The sequence below is a fragment of the Lagopus leucura genome, unplaced genomic scaffold (assembly GCF_019238085.1).
Source record: "Lagopus leucura isolate 7727_CA_CO unplaced genomic scaffold, USGS_WTPT01 Super-Scaffold_100018, whole genome shotgun sequence".
In the NCBI taxonomy this organism is placed as follows: domain Eukaryota; kingdom Metazoa; phylum Chordata; class Aves; order Galliformes; family Phasianidae; genus Lagopus; species Lagopus leucura.
Window position 1 is genome coordinate 12,815,999 of NW_024962272.1, and position 25,373 is coordinate 12,841,371.

At 35.4% G+C, this 25,373-nt stretch overlaps 1 protein-coding gene across 14 annotated transcripts in view; it reads right to left on the reverse strand.

Moving 5' to 3' along the window:
- Window positions 1-25,373, reverse strand: part of AGTPBP1 (ATP/GTP binding carboxypeptidase 1) — a 60,544-nt gene that overhangs the window by 29,603 nt on the left and 5,568 nt on the right. For 9 of the 14 annotated variants that reach the window (XR_006180275.1, XM_042877512.1, XM_042877514.1 and 6 more), the window contains 15 exons: window positions 21,561-21,624; window positions 21,189-21,316; window positions 20,125-20,195; window positions 14,048-14,178; window positions 12,286-12,353; window positions 11,828-11,891; window positions 11,335-11,481; window positions 10,930-11,061; window positions 9,034-9,127; window positions 7,547-7,584; window positions 5,527-5,735; window positions 4,909-5,086; window positions 3,193-3,284; window positions 1,972-2,088; window positions 838-1,547 (listed from right to left, as the gene is read on the reverse strand). Coding sequence is in view for 13 of the 14 variants with exons in the window: in XM_042877512.1 (XP_042733446.1) it covers window positions 838-1,547; window positions 1,972-2,088; window positions 3,193-3,284; window positions 4,909-5,086; window positions 5,527-5,735; window positions 7,547-7,584; window positions 9,034-9,127; window positions 10,930-11,061; window positions 11,335-11,481; window positions 11,828-11,891; window positions 12,286-12,353; window positions 14,048-14,178; window positions 20,125-20,156 (2,012 nt within the window). In the remaining variant the exon portion in view is untranslated. Of the gene's footprint in view, window positions 1-837; window positions 1,548-1,971; window positions 2,089-3,192; window positions 3,285-4,908; window positions 5,087-5,526; window positions 5,736-7,546; window positions 7,585-9,033; window positions 9,128-10,929; window positions 11,062-11,334; window positions 11,482-11,827; window positions 11,892-12,285; window positions 12,354-14,047; window positions 14,181-20,124; window positions 20,196-21,188; window positions 21,317-21,423; window positions 21,472-21,560; window positions 21,625-25,373 lie in introns of those variants that run through there. The other 5 variants (XM_042877518.1, XM_042877520.1, XM_042877517.1 and 2 more) reach the window with 3 other exon arrangements.

Here is a 25,373-nt window from a genome sequence, read left to right on the forward strand (position 1 = left end):
TATCCTCAGCACTAAATTTTGCTCCACTGCAGACATTAAAAAAAAAAAACAGTTGAAAGTATTAATAGAATAATTTTCCCACTGCAGTTTGCTTAAAAAAAAAAGTTTTTTACCACAGGAAAGAGACGAACTAAAGTATCCTTCAACTTCTAAATGGCCTATATTTACTAAGACCTGAAGGGAACACTTGGGTGTCTCTATTCAAAAATACTAACCCTGAACACATCAACTGGTTAGTGTATAGTTATTTCAGTGCTTCCTCCAGCTCCTCCAGAAGGATGACAAAGAGAAGGAATTGCATTCACATACATTAGACTCCATACTTAACTTACAGACAACACAGAAAAACCTTCAAGAAAAAGAGGTAATACTGTCAATGCACCTTCATGTCTTGGTTTATTTTTAAAATACACACAATTCCTTGCTAAGTATGATATTATGTAGTTAAACACAAGCTAGAAAGCACGACATCTCTAGCGTTCACCTTCTGTTTTGAAATATTAAAAAGTGGAATTTGAGTTTGGATTTTTTTTTTTTTAATTGTTTTTAAATACAGACTACAAGATCTGGATGAGAGGGTGAAAGGGGCACAGATAGGAAGATTACAAAGTAAACAGTATTTAGAAATTGTAACTACTGAATTAGAATTGTATATTAAAGATTCTGTTGTTGTTGACTTTGCACTGATTAATGTCTACTTAGCTTTCTTTTTTTTTTCCCTCCACTGAAAGTAGTTTTAGATACAAAAGTGAAAATTGTACACATGCCTGTTAATCTTAGCCTAAAGATTATTTTTTCAAGGAAGACGATGACAACAAAAGAAGTACAGTAACTTACCTTTGCACTCCATAAGGCCTTTCCAAGATAGGCTCCTTAAAGGGGGGTGGAATATGGCCAAAATAATCGGGATAGGCCACTTCTGAATATTCAGGAATAGATTTTGTGGTTTTCACCATTTCTATATAAAGATCGCAGTCATGAACAGGAGATATATCAGAAACCTCAAGCTCCACTTGTTCCCCTGATGAACTAGATTTGGTATCCTCCTCCTCTGATTCCACTCCTGTGCAGCAGAATTTCCCAAGATGGACAGATGATCCTTCAAAAAGGCTATTTCCACAGGGTGAAACATGTTCACAAGTTTTACTACAAGCAAGTGGGGTGAGGCTAGTTTTGTTTTCTTTTTTTATAACACACTCTGTAGCATAGTACTGATCATTTTCTGCAGTGTTTTGCAGACTGATTCTGTCCAAGCCTTTCACAATTTCTTGGCTCAGACTCTCACATGATGGAAGCAGATTCCTTCGAACATTTTGCCGAAGTAAGCTACTGTCTTTGATACTATCTTTCTTTGGTAGTTCCAGAAAAGCTGGCCTTCTATTATATTCCTCTGTCAGTAATGGATTGCTCTCCTTCAAAGAAATTCCTATCACTGATGGATCTGTTTCAGCTGAGAACTCCTCTCCTGCTGTAGGAACCACAATAGGTCCACCCAGATTTGCATCAGGTACAAAAGGCTTTGGTTCCTTGGATACTAAATCACATTCCTTAAAATACAAATTTTAAAAATATGTTAAAAAAATAGACAAGCAATTTATCAGAAAAAAAAAGGTCAAGTGAATACCATTCACCAGATATTACAACTAGCTAACGCCAATAGATGCACAGTACACTTCATCAAAAATATCTCATATCCTTCCTTCTTATTTTACTATCTGCTGTGTGCAATAATCAGACATTGTTTAAACCTTTATATCTGCCCGCTATCCCTTTCTCAGTCAGAATAAAGTAACACAGAACATTAAGCAAAATAATTCACTATATAGCCCCCCATGCAAAGCTCTAGAACTATAAATCGTCTCTCCCTTTCTCAACTAGAGTAGCTATCCACTAAAACAAACAAACAAAAACACATCAAAATGCATTCCAGTTTCTTACAGTAAAAACTGCACTGAGAATCATGTACTTTACCTGAAAGTTTTCAGTAAGTTCTGGGAAAAATTGCTCATACATTTTCAGTTCTTCTAAGGGTCGTCCCAGTTCCTGTCTAGGTTTCAGTTTATTAATATCAGTTTCAATATCATCATTCTAAAAAATAAAGAGAACAAATTAATCTTGCTTCTAGGATTAATGAACGTCTAAAATATTAGTGTAATATTAGTAATATTAGTAAAATTAGTAAAAAAAAATGTTACTCAGGTTTTTCTTCTTTCATGGCCATGCTTTAAGAGTGGGATATCACTATTTTAAAATTAGTTGAGTTGTGCATTTCATCATAAGACTTTAAAAGCAGCTTCATTTTAGTGGTAGGTCTAAACCTCTATTTTAGTAGAAACATCATAAACAGAACAACCTTCTTGCTTTCACCCAAATGCATTATGCACAGATTACACTTTACATGAGATCTACACATAACCTGACAAAACCTGCAAAATGTGGAGATTTCATCCGACTTGCAGTGACAAATGTATAAATGGAGGAAAATACTCCTTGCAACATTTCATGAGTGCCTTCAATAGAAGTTCTCATTGCAGCCCATAGACAGATAATTCAACCAACTCCCAAATATACGTAACATAAAAATGTAGAATAAGACTGCTCTGAAAAAGCACCCGTTCACATCCTTATTGGAACGGGGAGAAGAAAAAGCCCTTCCAAAAGCATAAAGCAGTGTGAGATTAAATCTCTATCTCTACAGCTGGCTGAACTTTAAAGTTACCTTGCTGAAGCACTGACTTAGCCAATCTCATTCCAGAATAAGGGAAAAACTTAGAGCATGTCTTACAAATTGCATTGTGTAGGTAATTGTGAAGTGAGGGCTAGGAGATATTCAAGCAGAGAGCACAATGCTGCAGAAAGACTTGCAGTGTCTTGCACCTGCAAACAATGCTGCAGGGTTCACAGACACTTTTTGCAGTGTTCTGCTCCACTGTACTCAAGTCACATTAAGTGCGGAGGAAATATGGTTAAGAAAAAATCTTGAGGCAAATTGAGCAACAAAGGCTGGCATTCTCAAGGAAATTCTAAGTTTCAGCACATATTTTAATTTCAGAAATTGCCCCGAAAACCTCCTCAACATTATCACAGTATGTAAATCTATGGCTGTATAAACAATTAAAAAAATTTTAAAAGTAATAATAACAACAAAATGGAATGCCTCCTTTATGCCCATTAGTTTTGTCTCATACCAACCTTAAAATTTTGGTCCTTGTCATCTTCAGTTTCAATTTCTGATTCTGTTTCAGTATCATCGTTGTCATCACTTTCATCTACCACATCATCCACTACAATATGAAAAGTTTTTGTAAGGCAGATTACACATTTAAACCAATAGATATACTTTAAAAAAAGGTGTTTTTTTTTTCCTTTCTAGTTACCAGTTGATTTTAAAAAGTCATCAGGTCCCATAAAGCCTTGCAAATATTAATAATTATCACCAGATTTATAAAACAAAACAAAAAAGAACCAACACCAACAAAATGTTTGTATGATAATTCTGCAGACTCCGTTTAGGACATTTCATTCCAGTTTAAGTCAGAACAAAAATCTTTGGCTTAAAGCAAAACCAAAGCTTCCACCCCCAAAAACATAAAATAGAACATGACCTTCAGAATTATTTTACAGTGCAGATGTATGGCACGACTTGAGCTCAGCACAAAACAAGACTCTGAAACCTTTTCCCAGTACTTATGAGCATGTCCAAAAAAATCTGAGGTTCTTAGCACCTTCCAGTCATGCCAGTTGGTACTAACCAGTGAAGTGTGGTACAAAGTCCTTCATACACAATTTTTGACAAGCCCAGAGGAATCTAATATTAACTAAAGAGAAGTCAAAAACTTATCACTAGAAACCAGCAAGGAAAACACTGAAGGTGAGTGGTCACTGCACCTGTGTAACAGAGGCTGGGAATGAAACCTTACTCCCTAAAAATACAGCAAGACGTTACTTTCTAGACATGTGAAATTACTGATCAACTTCTAACTTAGTTAGAAACTAAAATAACTTCTGTGGATTTTACAACAGTTCTAGATCTCTTGCTCTTCTGAAAGCAAAACTCTAAACACTTGTAGCCTGAGTCATTCCTATACAAACCCTGAATAAATATTCATCTTCTTCCACGCTGTTATCACACTTTATTTTAGAAAATACTGTCAATAAGAAAACACTAAAAAAGCTAACTTCACCTCTTTATTTTGGAGCAACTTCCCCACAGCAACTTCATTATTTGCTTACTCCAATACTAAGCTGTTTTCCTGTATCTGAAAATGCGCTAAACATTAACTATCCCAAAATAACAAGAAGTAAGCACAATAGGGTAAACGTATTTCTTTCAAGGCACTATGCAAACATTTTACAGATGAGCAGTGCCTAGAAGACTGCAGCAGTCCAAGAAAGCAGTTCTACTTTTCTCATCATGTAAAAGAAGGGAGAAACACAATGATTTAAAATCAATACTTTGATTTAAAATCAAATACATGTTAATCTAAATTCTGTACATTCAGTTTATCAGAATAAATAATAAGTTAATAATACTGTATTACATTTCACATTGAATATATATAAGTTAAAAAGAGAGTCTAGGTAAGTTCAGAGATGAATACACACAGTTGATGTTTGACACTTCAGAGCTTGATGAACATTTTAGATTTTGATCACATTTTATTTCCTATTTTTACGTATCTCCAGAAACATAACCACATATGCATAGACAAAACTGCCATCAGTTAAAGGTTAACATTAGAAATTGTTGCTCCACACTAAGAGCCAGAGAATCTTTGTTAGCAGAGAAGAATCTCATCAGAGCCTAGGTTTTAGCAGAGAAAAATCACAAATAAATTCAGTTGATTACACTTTGTAAACAGGAGTGTTAGACATTTTCAAAGGAAAAACATTACAAAATTACCATACCATCAGGAGGCAAACTGTACATTTGAGCCACAGGACCACTAGAAGGAATAACTGGGAGTTGGAAGTGAAAAGCACTTTTAATAGTTGGTAAAGGAAGACGATTTTTAGGAAAACATTTTCTCATTATTAGGCTAGATGTGTTGACAAGTGGATCAAGAGTTCTTACTGCAAGGCACTCCTATTAAAAGAAAAATAATGAAGAAATGAGCATTTCACAAACCGGTAGTAAATTTCATTAGTTTCTAAAATCCACTCCTAACAGCTAAAATATTTTGCTAGAAATTAACTTAAAAATATCTATGTGCCTCTTTTCAAGGAGAATTTCTGTCAACCCAGATTCATCTTTTCAAAATGCAGACTTAAAAATGAAGACTCCTTTTTATAATAAATAAAATCAAGACTCCTCCCAGAAATAATCGTGTCTGAGTAACAGTAAATATAAATTTCATCCTGTATCTTTGACTTCTACTATAGATAAAGAAAACTACCATTGCCTTCACAATCAGGAGAGAACATGAATATCAGAAAAAAAAACAATAAATTCAAAGTCAGAATATGTTTCTAATTCCTAAGAGACAAAAAGAACAAGAACAGCAACGACAGAAAAGAGAAACTTACTTGTGAAGTGTTATAAAGAATTTTCATCCCATTTGCATCAATGAATGCTTTTCTTCCCAATTTGATGTTTGTTACACTCTTAATGCACTGTAAAACTCCTTTACGTATCAGCATATATCTGTGTCGACTATCATGACGGTGCCAATCAACGTAAATTGTTAAAAGCATGTGTACGTATCCTCTATCTACTGCTCTCCTGGCATTTGTTTCTTTATTAAAAAAAAAGGGGAAAGTAAATTAAAAACTCAGCAATTACTCCAATATTGTTACATCTTCAGCAATACTTTCCTATCTACTTTTAAGTGATTTTTTACACAAGGTACTGAACTACTTCATCGAAGGCATTACTTCAGCCACACTTGGCAGTGCATTATATCAAAGTAATAATCAAAATTCTAGCAAGTTTGTTTCCATATTTTCAAGACATTTCTTAGAAGCCTTATTTCCTCTGTGATTGTCAGTATTGCCAAATTTTTAACTAACTCATTCTAAGCCACTAATACATCAGCCATGGAAGAGAACTTTTTGTTTAACTACTTTTATAGTCAGGAAGTATACATATCAAAGTGTATAACAGAATATATAATGGGCAAAATATTATTAATAAAGAAGTGATTAGGAAAATTTCCATACGTATTTCTACATTGTTAAAATGAATCCAGTATCCAGAATCTAGTATCTAGTTATTCTTGCTCCAAGATGGAAATAAAGTTGATGATTTTCAGACTGCTTTTTTTTTTTTTTTTTTTTTTTTTTAAATTAAAATCCAAATTAGAACACGATTTTGGAAAAAAGTACTAGAAAAACTTTAACTAGAACATACAATATAATTAAGTATCATTTTAAAGAGCAAGCACAGGGAATACTACTCCAATGAAAACCAACTAAATGATCAGCTCTAATACCCTATACTTCCTTCTTCAGAATAATATTGCAAGTAATTTCTACAGCTTATCAGAAGAACAATGTGGATTACACAGAAAGGTAATTGTAAGGCAATGTCAGATAGCAAATTTTAAAAAAATGTTTATCCAAACTTAGTGTAAGCACAGCAGGTAAAACAAACTTCCCTGCTGTTTGTAATCCGTGTGGTACTGCAGCAATAATCACTCACAAAAACACCTGAACCCCAAATACAACACATGAATTGGGTAATCAGTTTGCCAGCTGCACTCTACACACCAGAAATTCATAAATATTTCCTTTCCTGAATTTCCCCAAGAGGAACCCCCATATTAGTAAACACACAAATCCGTAACACCTAAGCATCAGTCTGATCAATCCCAAGAGAATTCAGTACTGCATAATAAGCAGCACAGTCTTTTCCTCTTGTATGTCTGAAATAGTCTTCTGAAAATATAAGCATGCTTCAGCTCTTACCAAACTCTACTAGAACAACTAAGAATGCTGTATCTTTTATGCAATAATGTTTTTAATCCCTTGTCAGTTATAACCTGGTACAAAATCAACAGCGATGGCATTTGTCAGTTATCCACTGCCATCAGCCAACACAGCCAGTGTCTGAGAACAGGTCATTGTTTTGTTACCCCTGGTAGCACTTCATGGACATCACCAACAGGCTTATCTTTAACATCCTGTTTATCAGAAAGGTACACAAAGAAACTCTCTATTTTTCCCTGGCATCCAATAGATATTTTCAAATATTTGTATGAAGAAGATCATATGAGACAAGCTATAGATCTCTTAAGAGCTGAGGTGAATTAATACAAAAGGCTATTTCTCCATCTTGCATCCAGACCAATTCTGTAGAAGTTGTGCAACATTTCTGCTGCAGAACTGCAGAAACAGTAGCTAATATATATACACACCAAAGAAAAATTGTACCAGAGACTGGAGATAAAACTCTAACTTTATTTTTGAACATCATATCCATTACTTTGTTTTGGCCATAGACTTAGTACTAATTCTACTATTTTTTCTATATAAGCACACATCTATACATTTATACACATACGTATATCCCAACTAGACAAATAGTTTCTTGTAGTCAAAAACTTACTTGATTTTAGCAATGCAGCAAGTGTGTCTAAAGCAACCCTGTCAACATAACAAGAACAGTCAAACAACAAACAGCTGGTGAACTTCATCTACAACATTGCAAAGCTATATTAAAAAAAAAAAAAAGTACAGCTAACAGATTTCTTTAGCATCTACCTAAATGTTTTCCTGGTTGCATTATATCACAGACTTGGCCTTACAATTTTCGTTTTATTAAAATATCTTTTTTATATCTGAAATCTGATGGTGAAATTTTAAAAAATTAACACTACATAAGCGCTCATTCTGCAAGAAACAGTATTAAGTGGCAATGCAATCTTTATGAGCTATATTTCAATGGATATCTCTAACATCTATGTTTTTATATTAGCAGTAGAGTAAGTATTTTGTAAAATAAAAGACACTGCTTTAGAAAACCATCAGACAAAATGGGCAGTTTATGAATATAGGGGGGTATTGCTCATCAATCTGTACTACAGTAAAAGATCACACAAGGTTTTTTTGCACATTAACATCTAGTCTCAACTAACTCAAGATGTACAACTAGAAAACTTACATACTTATTTTTACCCTGTTTGTAAGGATAGACTTCACACATCTGAACTCAGGCTATAAACAAGGATATCAAGATTACTCACATCATGGAATAATAAGTTCATGTGTTTAATTTTAGCTGGGGCTTAAAGGGGCAGTGCTTGTTTTTTTAAACATACTCCACTGACCACAAGTATCATCTGTTTTAGATAACATAACACAGTTAGAATATGAACAACAATAAGTTAATATTTTGTTAAGCAGAGAAAAAATTAGTTTTCCCACAGGTATGCATTTAGAACCTTTCCTAGTATGTAATGAAAAGGCTATTTTCAGTAAGATACACTTGTTTTTATCCTAACTTCTCCATACCCACACTCCCTTGCACACACCCAAAAAAACAAAAAAAAAAAACCAAAAAAAAAAAAAAAAAAAACCACCCACAAAAGAGGATAAGTTTAGAATAAAATACCTAAAATACCTAATGCCACCATTTCAAAGTACCCACAGAATTTTATTTGTTTTTACATCCTATTTATCCTGGCAGATGATGGTGCTTATTAATTGCTTTAATGTAGTACACAAAATCCTGGTACACTAATGCAACCCTAAATCACAAAGATTTGGGAGCCAATTCAACAGACAAAAATTGATGGGATTTTCCTGATCAGTTTGTTCTTATATCAGGATAGCAGGTAGCACATGTACAGCTTGCCTGCAGGAATACTGGAGGTAAAAAATAACATTTGTACTCTTTTACATGGATGGTAACCAGACAATAAAATATTCTGCATTACTCTACTGGATAAAACAGTCAGCTTTGTAGCTCTGCTTCCCAAATCTTTTCAAATCACAAATGTAAGTTGCAGCTGATATCTCTAATATTCCTGCTCATTAAAGAATTTGAAACACGTAAAGTTTGTTTCAAATACTATACAAAGAAACATTACTTACTTCATAAGGCTAGTGTTCTTTTTACTAAAAGGTCCAATGATCTTAAACATCAGTTCAACCACTCCGTTCTTTCCTAAGGACACTGCATTTACAGCTGGAAGTTAAAAAACAACAACAACAACATTTTAATACAATACAACAAGAAAGGCAAAAGAAAATCAATATAGTCAAACTAACATCCGGGCAATTACATTCCGAAATACAGAATGCTCATCACAACTCGACACTACTATTCACACAATCACTGTACAGACCCAATCCTTATAAAACTTTCAAAATAAAAAAACAAAATAAACAAAATATATTACTGCTTTACAGATAAAATCAAACACTATTCCTAGTGCATGCTTCTGATTCCTTTGTTACTAAGATAAATCACTGAAATGATTTTTTCTTTATGGAAAAAAATATTTCCACATTTCATTGAGACACCACGGTATCTAAAATTTTGAGACTACTAGGATCTATGATTTGATAATTTCTTTTAGCACCAGGTTAAACAGGTTTACCCACCAGTATCTGAAAGTCAAGCATTTGCTGTAAAAGACAAAAATGCCAACCAGCATTGCCCCACTTAATCTTTCCTGAAACAAATGTTCTGCAGGCAGATTTTCAGAAAATGAAAAATAATAATAATAGAGTGAGAAAGGCACTAATTAAGAGAATAGTACTGAGATTGTTGTTCAAGGAACGCACACTGCATAGCCTATACAAGCACAGGAATTAAATTGCCAAATAAGCTCAGTAAGACACAGTCCTAGCAAAATAAGATGACCGCAACTAAGTACAGAGAAAACATAATAAATGCTGCATTTGTGAAATTCAGTACTTGAAGCAACTTGCAAAGTCATCATCATTAGCAGCACTACTACAATACTGTTAAGTTAATTAAAATTAGCACTCCATTCTAGCAGCAAGCAGAAAGAAACCTTATATAATGCTACCCAGCAAACTGAAATAAACTACTACTTTTTCTGCTTGTAAAGAGTGAAAAATACAGAAAGATAGATATGATCTTAGCAGAATCTGAAACAGAGACTCCTGTGTTCAGGCTAAAGTAAGTTTTTACCTAAGCTACATGATTAGTTCTATTAACTTTTCCCATTTAAAAGTATTTCACCTCATTACCTTACAGCTCAAAGGAAACAAAGCTTCCACACAAAGTATTGGGTCTTTACAAATTCTACATGCTAATCTTAGAGGGCATCAAGTCAACTCTCTCTGAGGAATGTGATTATGTTTTCACCTTCAGACATGCATTTAAAAGGCTAAATGGCCATTTCAAGCGAAACAGAAAAATCTTCAGCACATTTGAGGAGAGGTAGAGTAAGAACCACCCTATTTTCACTACTTCCTACTATCCACACAAACCAACCACTCTATTTTCACCACTTGCTACTATCCACACAGACAATCAATAAGGCTTTTATTACTAGTATTAGTTCAACTGTAGGACAGATACACAGAAAATAAGGGAAAGCTTAAATAGAAGTAAATTCCTAATTTAACTTAGCAGCCATGAATTAAAGTAAAAATACAGTGAAAAGCAAAAACTCATGACATGTATAGAAGTATTTTTGCATGTACAATGTGAGCATTCCTGGTTCAGATAATAAAGTGTCAGCATTTATGCCATCAAGTTGCATATAATTCATTACATGAGTTAAACTCGCTGTACACTGAACAAAAAAACAAAGATATGCAAGAAGAATACATATGCTTCATAGATTTGACTAGACCTTTAAGCAAGCTGAGAATATAAAAATCAAATTCTTGGGTAACATAGTGACTAACCATTTAACAAGTATTCAGATGCTATATTTTAACCATGTCTGTGTAAAAAAAATAAAAATAAAAAATGGAATCACAAGGGAAAGAGTGATCTGCAGTACTTACAGTTAGTTGAATAAACTCTTAATACTTGAAGACATGGCAATATTAGCCTATGGTTCTGCAAATTCTGCTTCACTAAATTCAATGTTATGTTCAGGGCACCATTAATTCTCACTTTCATGCCAATCTTTTTGTCTGACATAAAAAAAAAAAAAAATCAGATCAATCAAATCAGTTTTGAAATTATCATTAAAATATGAAAGTTAAACAAACTGTCAATTCTTTCAAGAGACAACTTAACTCTGCACGTTTATTTTTATAAATTTTTCCTCCCCTCTAATCTAGTCCTCCTTTTTTTCTCCTCAACCACCTCTGAGTACATGGATGCTTTGACAGTAAAAAAGGGGAAAAAAATTATTATGTTTCCACTACAAAACTGCAAAGTTACTTAAATGTGTTCATTATTACCTTTTGGACCAACTTTTGCAAGAAGGGTATGAAGAAGCACCATTAATTCTTCGTTTGGTGGAGATTCTTTGCTTGCATTCAAAAGCAGCTGCAACAAGATCTGTGTCCCTCCTTTGGTGACCAAGATGCTTGCTCTCCGACCACCACCTGGTAATCAAAACTCATTTGAGGCTGTCATAGCCAAAGAATAGTTAAATATCTAAACTATAATTATCAGAAAGAAAGACTTGCAATAGCAATGCCTGTAGCAATATTTTCTTCAAAGGTGACTGCATAAGTGTAAAAGCATGCTTATCTTGGACTTATAGCAACAGAAATTACTTATGGATGAAAGAGTATTTGAAAAGTCACTTCATTCTTTATGTATTTTTGATTGTCCCAAAGCACAGAATGCATATAGTCTTAGCAAACTTCAGGGGGAAATAAATAAACTAATAAACAATTCTGCAGAAGAACGTGAGAGTATAATCACTGTTTGTTAATAAACACTTACCAACTGAGACTAATTCAATGAGGATATTCAATGTATTTAGAATAGTTTGAGGATCTCTTGTATTCTGCAACAGAAATTAGACATATTTCTTTGCTTGATTTAGAAATCTAGTATTGTCTTAGATATCCGAAGCTCAAAGAAAATTTCTCACAAAAAAATCAAACAGAACATCAAATGTTACTGCCCTTATAACCATCCTACCTTATTTTAACCATAAAACCCACTAATATCTATTTCTTAATATGACACATTAACAGAAATATTTGAAAAAAAAAGGGGAGAGAAATAATGAAGTATTAAGTACAATGCTTCAAGACCCTACCTAATCATTATAATTCTTTGAAAAAAATCAAGTATTAGAGCTAAAGAAGAATAACTACATATTTAATAATACCAAACCTAATTACAATATGAAAACCTGAAACGTCCAAGTAAACAAAGAGATTTAAAGGTTTTACCTCTAGGGTTGACAGGATAACTTCTATTGCACTCGAACCCTTAGAAGTCATCTCCTTCTTGGTTTTTTCTGTCAGTGAGAAAGAGGTAGTTTTTGTTTCAATGTATTAGCTACTGTAGTGATTCATATTATATTATTAGACATTGTTGTCTTCAGATAGAACATAAAAATTAAGACATTCTGAAAAGTGAAGATAGCCTGAAAAGGACCAGCAATAAACAATATTTGAAAGACAAAGTAAGAAGCAGAGCAAAAGCAGCTGCAACTCAATACGAGTTCAATTCAGAGAATCATTTATAATGGGTGCTCTGAAAGTAATGCCTCCTATCCATTATGCCCACGACATCATAAGTGGATGCTGATGGTATGGCAGTGGAGCAGAACCTTCCCACCAATATTCTGTTACATTTTGTTGCTGTGTGACAGATGGAAGCAGAGGGGCAGTCTGACAAAATGGTGCCTGACATGGAAGTGTGTATGAAGCAAAGGTGTGTCACTGAATTCCTCCATGTGGAAAAAATAACGCTGACTGATATTTGCTGAGCATGGAGACCAAACAGTGGATGTGAGTACAGTGGGTGGTGTGTCCCAGCAGTAGTGACAGCAGAACATCTCCACCAATAGCACATTTTTATGAGTGTGGCATGCAGGCTCTTGCTCATCAATGGTAAAAATGCTGAAAAATACTATTTTCTAGCTGACAATTTCCTCTTCACACCGTATTATTGTGCTCTTTATATCTGTTGTCATTTCCATGGAAGTAAATAGGATGCAACTTCAGTATATTAGTCTACTGTGGTAACACGTCACCTCCCAGCAGTATTAAAACTAAAAATGTATCATTTTAAAACTAAATAACTTATTCTTCATATGAAGATATTCTTCCAAGTATCAGTTTTGATCCTCTCACTATGAGAAAGATACTGAGGCCCTGGAGCATGCCCACAGAAGAGCAACAAAGCTGTGAAGGATCTGGAGACCAAGTCTTGTGGGGAGCAGCTGAGGAAACTGGCATTGTTCAGTCTAGAGATGAGGATGCACAGAGGAAACCTTACTGCCCTCTACAATTACGTCCTTCAATGAAAGGAGGAGGAGAGGATATGGGGGTCCATCATAACCAGTAGCAGAACTAAAGGTAATGACTTTAAGTTACAGCAGGAGAAGTTCGGGTTGGATATTCGGAAAAATTTCTTCCCAGAAGGAGTGGTGAGGTGTTGAAACAGACTGCTCAGAGACATGGTGGAGTCACCATTTCTGGAGATGTTAAGGAAACATGTAGATGTGGCCCTTAGGAACATGATTAGTGGGTACACTGGTGATATGTAGACAGCTTAACCAGATGATCTCTAATTCTAAAAAAAGATAATCTCTTTTTCCAACTTTAATGATTCTGTGATTTATTAAAAGAAGAACACTTTCTTTTATATCAGTTTACCTGGAGCAGCTAAATATTTTACCATGTATCACATACAGCAGTATCACATTAAGTGTCCTTACACTTAAACTTATTACTTAAATAACCGTGCATATATATATTATACTTTATGTACAATTACAAAAAATATGCTGTACTGACAATACAAAATGTATTCAGTGTAACCAGTACTATACCAGATAACATTAAGCATGGTCTTAGAAAAATCCATTACAGAAACAGACAGATAATAAAGCTCAGCAAGTAGAAGCAAAAATTAAAAGTCCAGCAAGTAAGAAACAGAAGGAGGAAGGGAAAACTATTAGAAAGAAAAAACTCAATTGTTTACCCTGACTCTGGACCAAATGAAGGATCTTTGCAGTAACATATCTGGCATTATCTGCTTCTCCCAATACAGAGTCCAAATTGATCTTCTCCAGCTGTGACAGCAAAGACATAGTCCGAGAACTGGTAGAAACACTAAAAGAAAGATTTTTTATCTTCATTTATATATTAACAGTAAGCATGTTATGAAATACTAGATCAGAAAATAAATAAAAACCAAATACCCACAACAACAACAGAAAAACCCAAACACTAAAAGCAGAAGTCCCAGAAGTCCCATGTGAAGAGTACACAGCACATCTACTTTCCTCCTGTAGTTTATACTGATTGGAAAACAGGCGCACTTCTTCACACAAGGGCTGCTCCAAAACTGTCCTAACTGTTATACTGCTCCATGACCTACAAGTAGGTGCTGGTGGTATGGCAACAGCCTTTGAACATTCCCACCAATATTATGTTACACTTTGTTGCCATGCAACCAGTGGCAACAGAGAGGCAGTCTGAAACAGAAGTGTGTATGAAGCAAAGGTGGGTAATACACATAGAAAAAACACAGTTCAAAACCCATTGATGCTCATCAGTGTTTACTGAACATCTGTGGAGACCAACTAGTGGGTGTGAGCATAATGAAGAGGTGAGTGGAGTGTATTAGCAGTGACAGAAGCAAAATTGATGGCTCCTGGCAGTTTCTATGACTAGTTTTCTTACAGGCTGGTCTTTCTGAAATGAAAAAAAAGATTATCATTCATAAGTAAGCCAGCGTTCATTAGCTAAAGACTTCCATTTTAAGTTAAAAAAAAAAAAAAAAAATTACAAAAAAAAAACTTCAGGAAGTCCCCAGATGTATGATCAGAGTTTGGGTTTGTTTCGAACACAAGGAGTGTTTTGGCCTGTTTTGACATAGAATGTTTAATATCACTACTTGCCTTGCAAATGTACTTCACATCAATTATTTATAAAGACAGGTAGATTACACAGAAAGAAAGAATGTAAATATTTATAGTGCCAAAATAAAGTTTGTCTAGAAAACATTTTATCTCCTCTTCAGTTTCAGGCTATAACAATTATTTAGAATAGTTTTCAGATTCATATTTCTATAAGAAAGTGATTTTTAGACCAACTTTTAACATTTGAATTATAGTCATACAATTAAATAGAGGAGATTACTTTGAAGGAGAAACAAAAGTAACTCTACACATTTGTATAATTAAAATTCTGCAATAGTCAACAATAGATCATGTTACACACACACACACAGTCCTGACTGCTTGCAGTGGAAGTATATAAGATTGACTTTATAAATACAGTCAGTCAGTATCTCTTATAATAATGCGGAATTATTACTTCTTCATTTGTATTTTCTATGTGTGAAAAGGCTTCATAAGCTATCACCTGTTAAAAAAAATTAGTTCACATACAGACAAAAATGTTAAAATCAAGGTTTAAAAAAAAAAAAAAAAAGACAGCTAACAGCAAAGGTCATGCATCTGTGAAAGCAAACCAGTAATAGTTGCTGAGGAAAATGTTTCCAAAACTATTACTTTCCCACACTGACATCTAAATAAGCAGCATAATTTAAAAAACCCTTCAGATTATAGATGATACTTATAATCTTTTAACATCAGTAGTAAGGAGCAGCAAAACTAATTACAAAGCTTAAATCAACATCATTTGGTAGACTTCAATTTAAGAGTATTTTTTGATCTAAAATAAATGTCTTCCTCAAATATCACATAATGTCTATGATTAAAGCATAATCATTTCCAGTTCTTTCTCACCACCCAATATCAGGTTGAATAGTAGTAATAAAGCAACAATTATATGCCTAAGCTTTGTTCTGCTTCTTTTTACTCCTCTGTTTATTCACTGAACTCAAAACACTTCAAAATTAACCCAAATCCTGTCAATCTAATATACAGAGAGACTTTGAAAGGACATTAACTTCACCAGCTCCAAAATGAAACAAGAAAGCACCCAGCTAACTCACAAAGAAGCTATGGCTGGTGGGCAGGGGAGGGAGGGTTTGCAAGTAACCACTGCTTTGTTATACCATTAGTCTAACAGTGAAACACCTCCAGTTGCCAAGTAGGAAACTACTATGGATAGCAACAAAATGAAAGAAGAAACAGAAGTTGTTCAAAATATAAAATTAATTTAAAGAAATAACCACTTCAAAGCAAATCTGATTTTTTCCTTCTATTCTAGCCAAGAATCAGCACTGGTACATGGAAGTAATATACCACTTAGAGACAGTTAATACCTAACATAATACCTTTAAACTTAGCAAAAGCTTTGAGGGGGATAGGAAGGGTATACAATCCTCACTGTAGGCTACTATAACAATTTAATTCCAACAATTTAGAGGTATAACCTTCTCCTGGAGCTAGAATTTCTAGTAAGAGCAACCAGTGCTAACAGTTAGGTTGAAAATTGTTTTAGGCTATTCATTTTGCAAGAAGTCCTTGAGCAGAAATATAGCCAAATAGATTATACATCTTCATAACACCCAGTTAAGCATTCTTGAAAATGATAGCAGTACTAGAGTCTGCGCTCAAATACGAATCAAATTCCTCTTCTAAGACTGAGTTTTTCCTCCTTAAAGTAGGAATTAGACTTCTATTAAATTCTACACTAATATACCTAGTGGTACATATTACTGTAATAGCTTTCAACGCCTGTACTGTAAATTGGAAGGGTTGCAGGACACAACTTATGATAGCCAGCCTGACTGACTACTCCTGCGCACAGCATCACTGTGAGAACAAAATGCAGTCCTAATCTACTGTGGAAGCATTTCAGGTACCTGAAATGTAAATACATATATCTTGTCAAATAAGCAACCCAGTATCTCTCTATAGATATATAGATATATAGATATATAGATATATAGATATATAGATATAGAAGAGAGTTCTTCAAAATAAAGGAATTCAGTGTTCTTAATCCAACAGCTAGGTAAAACAAAGAAGTAATCAGAGTGGCACAATAGTAACTGTGTACTGTTGAACTAGATTTCACTTTAAGCTGCTGACATTCCAGAATCTCACAAGAACATCCTTAACATTGCAGCCAGCCTTTTGTAAGAGACTAGTTTTCCCACAGTGTAAAGAACCATTCTGTTTAAAAGAGACGTTTTCTTTTTTACCTCACCTATTGTAAAACTTTCTTGTAAGAACACTCCATAGTCACTGAGGCTTACACAGCTTCCACTATTTCCAGTCATAAAGTCATAGCTACTGTACACCAGAATAAGCTTTGTGAGGTCACTGACACTATTCTCAAGAATATAAGCAAAATAGTTTGCTCTTCCTGACAGATATACAATCAACCTGTCCTTAATGGCCTGCAAAAACAGTGACAGAATAACAAAGACAACTGTACTGTAAAGCTTTGCAAACTTTAAAGTTTTGATCACTGCAGTTTAACCTTAATATTTCTGTCCTTCCTCACTACAAATACGAATACCTACTGTTCTTTATCTGTCCCAATAATATTCCTCTCGAAATATAATATCTTGCACAAATATTTCCATCAAATAGTTAAAAACCATTTTCTGCATTTCACAAATGTACCTTGAAGTCATTTGGTCTCCTTCAATGTTTTGCAGATCTTTTGAGATACAAGTTGTCTGCAATTTTAACAAGTACTCCTCTCTTTCACTTCATTAGCTGAACCTCATAGTATTTTCATTCAGTTATGACCAGTAGAAAAAAAAAAGCATATCCAGAAAAACTCTGCACCATTTTTTTTGTGATAGTGAATGACTGCTACCACTTCAGTCACAGCTGTATTCTAGGATACTTAAATGGAGAAGCAGCCTTATCTTCCTGATGGCAGTATCATACACAGAGATGTCTAAAACTTCATTAAAATAATATGTACATACTACTTAATGCCTCTGCCCTGCTCATAGGAACTATTCCCCACATGAAACACGAGGTAAATTCTCAAGACATCTAAAAACACATTTGCCTGTTGAAAGCATCACCTGTTTTGTTAACTCTTCCAGAAACCTATGCAAAGACAAGAAGTGACTGATCTACAGTTTCTTCTCCCTCACTTTCACAGACACAAGAACTACATTTGCTATTTCCATGCTTCTGCACTTAGCCTAAAACCCATGAGCTTTTAAGCCAACAAACAATTTCTGGGAAAGATCTAGGCGACCTTGCTTTAAGCATCTTGAAATGAAGCTTAGCAGACGTTTTTGATTGTATGTACTGCAAGTGGTCTGTACAATGGAAGCAGTTACCCATACAGCAAAGAGTGGACTGCAGAGGCCAATACGTGAAAAACAACTTCCTCAACAAGAAAACACCTTTCCTAAGTAAGTCCTTTCATTGCAGTGACGTTCATTCCAGCCCCGCCAACCTCCATAATGTTTAAGCATTCCTACTGTGATTATGAAAAAGTACTAGATGCACAACTCGCCATTACCCACTGTGTAGCACTTTTACCAAACTATGTGCAAACACCTAAGTGTCTGCTCAAGATGAGAAAGATAACTAATATCTGTCACAGCTGTAATCAAACATCAGTTATCTCAGAATAGTTTTAGGCTACTCATCTTTAAGAAGTCCTCCAAAATAACAGTCAAATGGAGGAAGTCAGTTTCCCGACTGTATTTACTTTCTCTGAAATCACTGTTTGCTGCTAGCCAATACATTTACGTATCAGGAAATGTTTTCTTTCTCTACAGCAAAGCCTTGTGCATTCCAGCATGCTATGTGCAGTAAATCCAGTGTGCCTGCAAAAAGTTGATTTAAAGTAAGGTAGAATTCTCCCTCCCCTCCTCCTCCCCAAACCCCCTTCTTTTTTTAATCTAATCAAACCATTTCCAAAACTAACTTTCCTTTCAACCATCCCCAGTTACCACTGTCTTTAGAAAGATGATATTCTGGATTGGTTCACTGTTATCTCTGGAAACAATCAATCACTTTTGTGTGTGTATGACTTAGGGAAAAATTATTTTCAGTTACAGGGAATGAAAGAAAAATAATAATTAAAAAAAACTTAAGTGGCCATTCTGCAAAAATATAATTTTCTTTAAATACTTTATGTACTACAGTCAGTAATGTTTCCAAGAATATCCATGGCTAAGAGATTGACTCTGCATATGATAATGTCTAAGAAACTGATACATCCTAAGCAGTAAACATGTTTCTTTACTGTTTTTTTGGTTACAACTTTTGCACAATCAAGAATAATCAGTCTTTAACATCAAGATGATGTTACTACAAGAAACAAAACATAAGACTAATCTAAATGTTTTCACTTAAATTTTTATATAACCCTCTTACAAATTTTAAATCCACCCCAAGATATAAGATTTATCCAGAGCACAGCACGTACTTCTCACAAATTTGTTCACTCATTTAGAAAAGAACTGGAATTTCAGAGAACTATGATTGAAGCCAAAATAGCCTATTTTGCTGCACTAAGAATTTTTTTTCTAAAACACCAGATTGATGAAACAAAATGGTTCAACCTGTGCTAGCTCAAAAAAATAAAACTGAAAGTCCTTCAGCAGTTTCTTGATGCTGTGTAACTGTGACATGGTCTTCCACAGTTAATCACATAGCTTTTTAAAATGTTAAAATGAGCTATCAGAAAAGTAACAAACTCTTCTGTAACTTCATTTGCTCGTGCTGTTGGATTGTAGAATTGTTGTATAACAACATTTTGTGACTTCCTGTGCAGTATTATATAGTTATCCTTTAATTCCTTCAGTAAAAATGTTTTGTATGTTTCACCAGTACCTGCATGAAATTATGAAATTCATTGCTATTTCTTTCAATGAAATAAAATGAATATTAACATACATATGGATATATCTGAGAATAACTGCTGGAGCATTTCAAGTATGAAAAATTATGTGTTAAAAGTGAAGTTACATTATGCTAATCAATGTAAACTTCCTCAGAAGGAACAGTGCTCTGGGTGTGACCCCACCAGGGCAGAGTAGAGGGAGAGCAGAATATCAACTCACTCTCATAAGGGATAAACAATATTTTATTTAACATAAAGACTGCTTCTTTACAAACCTCAAATGTCTTGATTCTGAGAGGTCACTAAACTCACCTTTTTTCTGATGATGCTTTTACTTTGTTCATATCGGAAATCTTATCCTTCAAATCACCATCTCCAATAACCTGGAAGATATTAAACAATCACAAATTATTGATATCTATTACTATTTATTGTTCATATGTTATTAATATATTGAATGTCTCTGCATTAGGAATGCTAGATTATTCACACTGATCATCTTCTCCACACAGACACGAGCTCTTTCTCCCTTCAAAGTCACTTTTAAAATATTGTATTGTAAGTATGAGCTGTAGTTCCACATTATGTCCTACCAAGCTCTGAGTTTGATTATAATAAAACAGAAATTAATGTCAACAGATTTAACAGGCCGTATTTTCATTCCCATAACTGTAAATCATCAAACAAAGCTTCTGCTGAAGCTAATACATGCACTTTTAAAAACTTTCTGGATAATGTGAGATACCACAAAGTACTTATTTCTGACAACTATTCTGCACATCTACGGTAACAAGGAATAGCACCACAGCAAGAAGCACAGAGTGTCTCGTGTTCTTATTTAAGCAAGACCTGAATACATTTCTTGGACAGAAACCATACCGTGCTAAGGACTCAATTTTCCTATCCTTTTAAGGACATAGTGTCCTCAGGGTACACTGCTTCCTCAAACAGTGCCTCTGAGCAATTAAGGTTGCAGTCTACAGGACCATTAACTGAACCTCAGTACTTCCATTTGAGGTCTAATATGAATAATAAATACTCCACTGTGACAACAACAACAAACCCCGAAATGTAACATCAAAATCACAATGGTGTACTCAAAAGGGCACAGGTTAGTTTTAAGACAGGTGACAGGATAAAAGGGGGCAAAAAAAAAAAAAAAGGATATTCAAAGATAGAGGTGGTGAGACGATATTGCACTTATTCTCTTGGGAAATGACAGCAAGAAATATGCACACCCCGTAGACAAATTTGTAAGACTTTGTTCAGCACATATAATAACCAATTTTTGATTACTGCCAAATTCCAGTGCTTAATTCCAGATGCTAGAAGTCTAAAGCAGGTGAAGTATGAGGGAAGTTTGTTTCAAAGCTTACCTGAACACAGAATCTTCTTAAAACCCAGTAAGCAATTGCTCAGCTTTTCAAATATTCCAGCTTCACTCAAGTGAACAGCTGTCATAGATTAGTTCAAGTAACCTTCAGGTGCACGCTATCTTGGCTTCCTTTAAAGAAAATGAATAGTTAAAGGAGAATAGCTGTGTTCACCACAAAGCAGACAATATGACAAAAAATACAGTTAGGACTATTCAATCCAGACTGCAGGTCTTACTTCAGGGGTAATATATTAGATTCTTGAATTCAAGTAGCCAAGCGCTGTTTAGTTTGCAATGCTGACCTGCTGTCATACAGTTGATTAACAGCCTGACAGTGCCAATACTGTCTATATATTATACTGTGCAGAAATACCTTACAAGTGGAGCCAGCAACACGGTTGAACTATGCTGAACAGCAAGGTCTTCACTTCTTGACTCTAAATTCAACATAGAATACTGAACTTTAGTTAGTGCTAAGATACAGTCTGGGTCAAGCAGGTAAAAAAAAATAAAAATGAACACCTAAACACAAACACACACACACACACACAGAGAAAAAAGAATCAGGGACAAAAGAACAAACACACTACATAGCAGCAATTCAGAGGGTTGAGTAAAGTAACTAATTATCTCTCTAACATTCTACTAGATGATGCAAGAAATCACACACTGATAATAAAAGTTTAAATGCTATGCTTAATTTGAAGAAAGGATTCCTAGGAAGGTAAAGACAACAAATAAATGGGACATAGCTAATGCAACTTGTTTGCCAGTGATAGCATAGAAAAGAGTAAACTACCAGCAGTCACTGCACACTAGGAAGAACAACCAAAAGAAAATAAATAAATAAATAAAAGGAGTGAACCAGAAGGGAGTAGAGGGTGATGAGTAGTTAAATTTCAAGTTGGATTCTGTGGAATCTCCCACGGTCATTTCATACAGCCTGTGGAACAGTATCCAATGGCAAATTCCTCATAGTAAATTTCTTCAGGCAGCTAAAGTTCAAAATCAGGAGCTGTACTTATGTAACAATGCAATGCTAAGACACATCTAACTTCTTGTAGTCCATTTCATTACTTTCACCTTACCCATTCCCCCCCTAAAAGTAACAACATGCCCGATGTGACATGTATTTGCTTTCCTCTCAAGTGAATTCTTTGTCACTGAGCCACCAACTCAGCTTCACTAATCTTTCCAGTCCTATGAAAGGTATGGGAGAATCCTAATCAAAAGGGCAGAAGATACACCCAGTACCTCTCATAAGCTTCAGGATGTGCTGAAATGCAAGTGCAACACAGAACCTGCATTCCTGCTTGTTAGACAAACCACCACAAAGCTATTACATAACATCTTTCCTCATTTTATAAAATTATTTTCTTCTGTTCAGAATAACAGCTAACAGCCACCACTTTATTCACACCTCGCATCCAGGGCTGTTGACTGGGAGTGCCTTGTAGACTACTGAGACATGTAACACAATCTACTTCTATGCTAAGTTGATTTCTACATTAGATGAACACCAAGATGCTCAGCATCTCCAAGACAGTAATAGCTCTGGTCAGACATTGAGACAGGATTCACAGGAAATATTATTGACATCAGTTAGGTAGCAACTGTGCGGAGAGGGAAAGGACAGTTAGTAATTCTGGCACAGTGCTCTTAATATTGTGTATTAATTCCATTCCACTAGTACAAGTGACATGACCTCAGAATTTCTGGGAGAAAACACAGAACAATGATGAAACAGTCACTGAATCCAGGTGTTACTATCCATGTTTATGAAAAACCTCAAACCCACTTCTTGCGTAAATAAAGAAATTTACAGATTTAAGCTTTTATTTGCTGACTGCCAGGTTTGACAATTCCCTTTTTTCTATGATCTCCCAAGACCACACAGCAAGTGCTCATGTTATTTGTTATCCAAAGCCTTCAAAAGGGACATCAGCTTTTTCCTTGGTCTCACTCAGCCACATCTGTTGAGCAGAAAAAAAATGTTTCTGATACTTTTGTGAATCTAAATGCACCAGTTTTGGGGAAGTGGCACCTAAAATACTATCTGTTTCAAAAGAAAAAAAAAAAAAGCAAACAAATGAGAACTCTCCTCACTAAAATCAGGTCATTTCCCTTGGTTTGTCTTACATACTTCTTCATTTTCACACAAATATCAGGAATCATAGAATGGTTTGGTTGGAAGAGACCTTTAAGATCATCTAGTTCCAACCCCCTGGTTGGGAGGCAGGGAAACCTCTCTCTAGACCAGGTTGCTCAAAACCCCATCCAGCCTGGTCTTGAATGCTTCCAGGGAGGGAATACCATAGTGCACTAGAAACCACCAAGAAACCACCAAAATCATCAACTTTACCATTCACCTTCACAGAATCACAGAACTGTGGGGACTGGAAAGGACCTCTTAAGATCATCAAGTCCAACCTCCACTATAGCAGATTCCCTAGTAGGCATCCAGATGGGTCTTGGATATCTACAGAGAAGGAGACTCCACAGCCTCTCTGCGCAGCCTGCTCCAGCACTCTGTCACTCTCACAGTGAAAAAGTGAAGTGAAGAAGTCCCTCCCGGGAATTTCCTGTTTCTACTCGTTGCCCTTTCTACTTTTGCTTGCATCAAGAGCCTGCCCTCATCGATTTTACTCCTGCACTTGAGAAGTTCATAAAAAGCGATAAGAACCCCGCTCAGCCTTCTCACCTACAGACTGAACAGTCCCAGGTCTCTCAGCCTTTCCTCCTTTCATGCAGGAGGTGCTCCAGGCCCCTCATCATCTTTGTCACTTTTCACTGGAATTTTTCTAGGAGATCCATGTCTTTTTTGAACTGGGGAGTTGGAGTATTTAGGGCTGAACAGTAGGCCTTGAACCAAAGCAGACCTACAGATGAACCTCACAGCCAAATGCTATACCAAACATGCAATGCAATATTTATCTTTTTTTGCTGTTTTAACATTAATATATAGATAGATGCCAATCAATAAACATCTCTTGTAACACCAGCAACACTAACCAGAGCGGACTTTTCTTTATTTACAGGCAAGTTTACAAGGGAGTAAAATCTTGTGAGCAGTGAGATCAGACAACTGACCTTGTTGAGAAGAATGTGGCTAAAGCCCAAATAGATAGTTACTCCCCTGGTTCATCCTTGAGCAGTTCCTCCTTGGGTGGAATCCAACAGGAAGATAATATGAAACATTCCCGCACTTGAAATTATGCAAGCTTGTTTATCCAGCAATATAAAAACTGGACCCCATTTTAGTGAGTTCAGAGACCTCATCTACAAGTGGACACACTGTATAGGATGCTCTAATTGCTGAAAAAGGCTCTCCAAATCCTCTCTGCAACCAGAGTTCCCTGGCAATTGCAGATTTGGATGATGGTAAAGTATTCGGGCAATTGATGATGTATCTTTCTTAATCACTATAGTTTATCTTGCAGAGTAATAACTAGGTTCATTAGCTTATTCTTTTATATTCTTTTTGTATCCTTTCACCTTGTTTTGTTTTATTCTTGCTGTACTATTTCACTTATTATTTTATTTTTTTAATGTAAGTAAAGATAAACTTATTTAATTTGATGCCTGTGTTCTTTATGCTGACCCCAACCACTGGCAGAAGAGGAGCCCAGAACTGGACCCAGCAGTCCAGACATGGCCTCACCAGGACAGAGTAGATGGGGAGACCTCAACCTGTTGGCCATGTTCTTTCTATTGCACCTCAGGATACCACTGGCCTTGTTGGCCATAACAGCACACTGCTGGCTTATGGCCAACATGCTGTCTACCAGGATTGCTAGGTTCCTCTTCGCAGAGCTCCTTTGCAGTAGGTCAACCCCTAACCTGTACTGATGCATACAGTTATTGGTGTATAGGTGCAAGATTGTACACTTGCTCTTGTTGAATCTCCTTACATTCCTCTCTTCCCAGCTTTCCAGCCTGTGCAGGTCTCACCATCAGCCTCCTCCAACCATCAGCAAACATGCTGAGCATGCACACTACCCTTTCACTCAGGTCACTGACGAAAATGTTGAACAAGATCAGACTCAGCACTGACCCCTGGGGAACACTGCTAGCTACAAGTCTCCAACTAGACTCTGCCAGTCAGTTAGTTCTCATCATCTGCCTAAAAATGAAAGTGGAAATTAAAAATTAAAAAGTAAATCTTAATACTTCATATGCTCGGTCA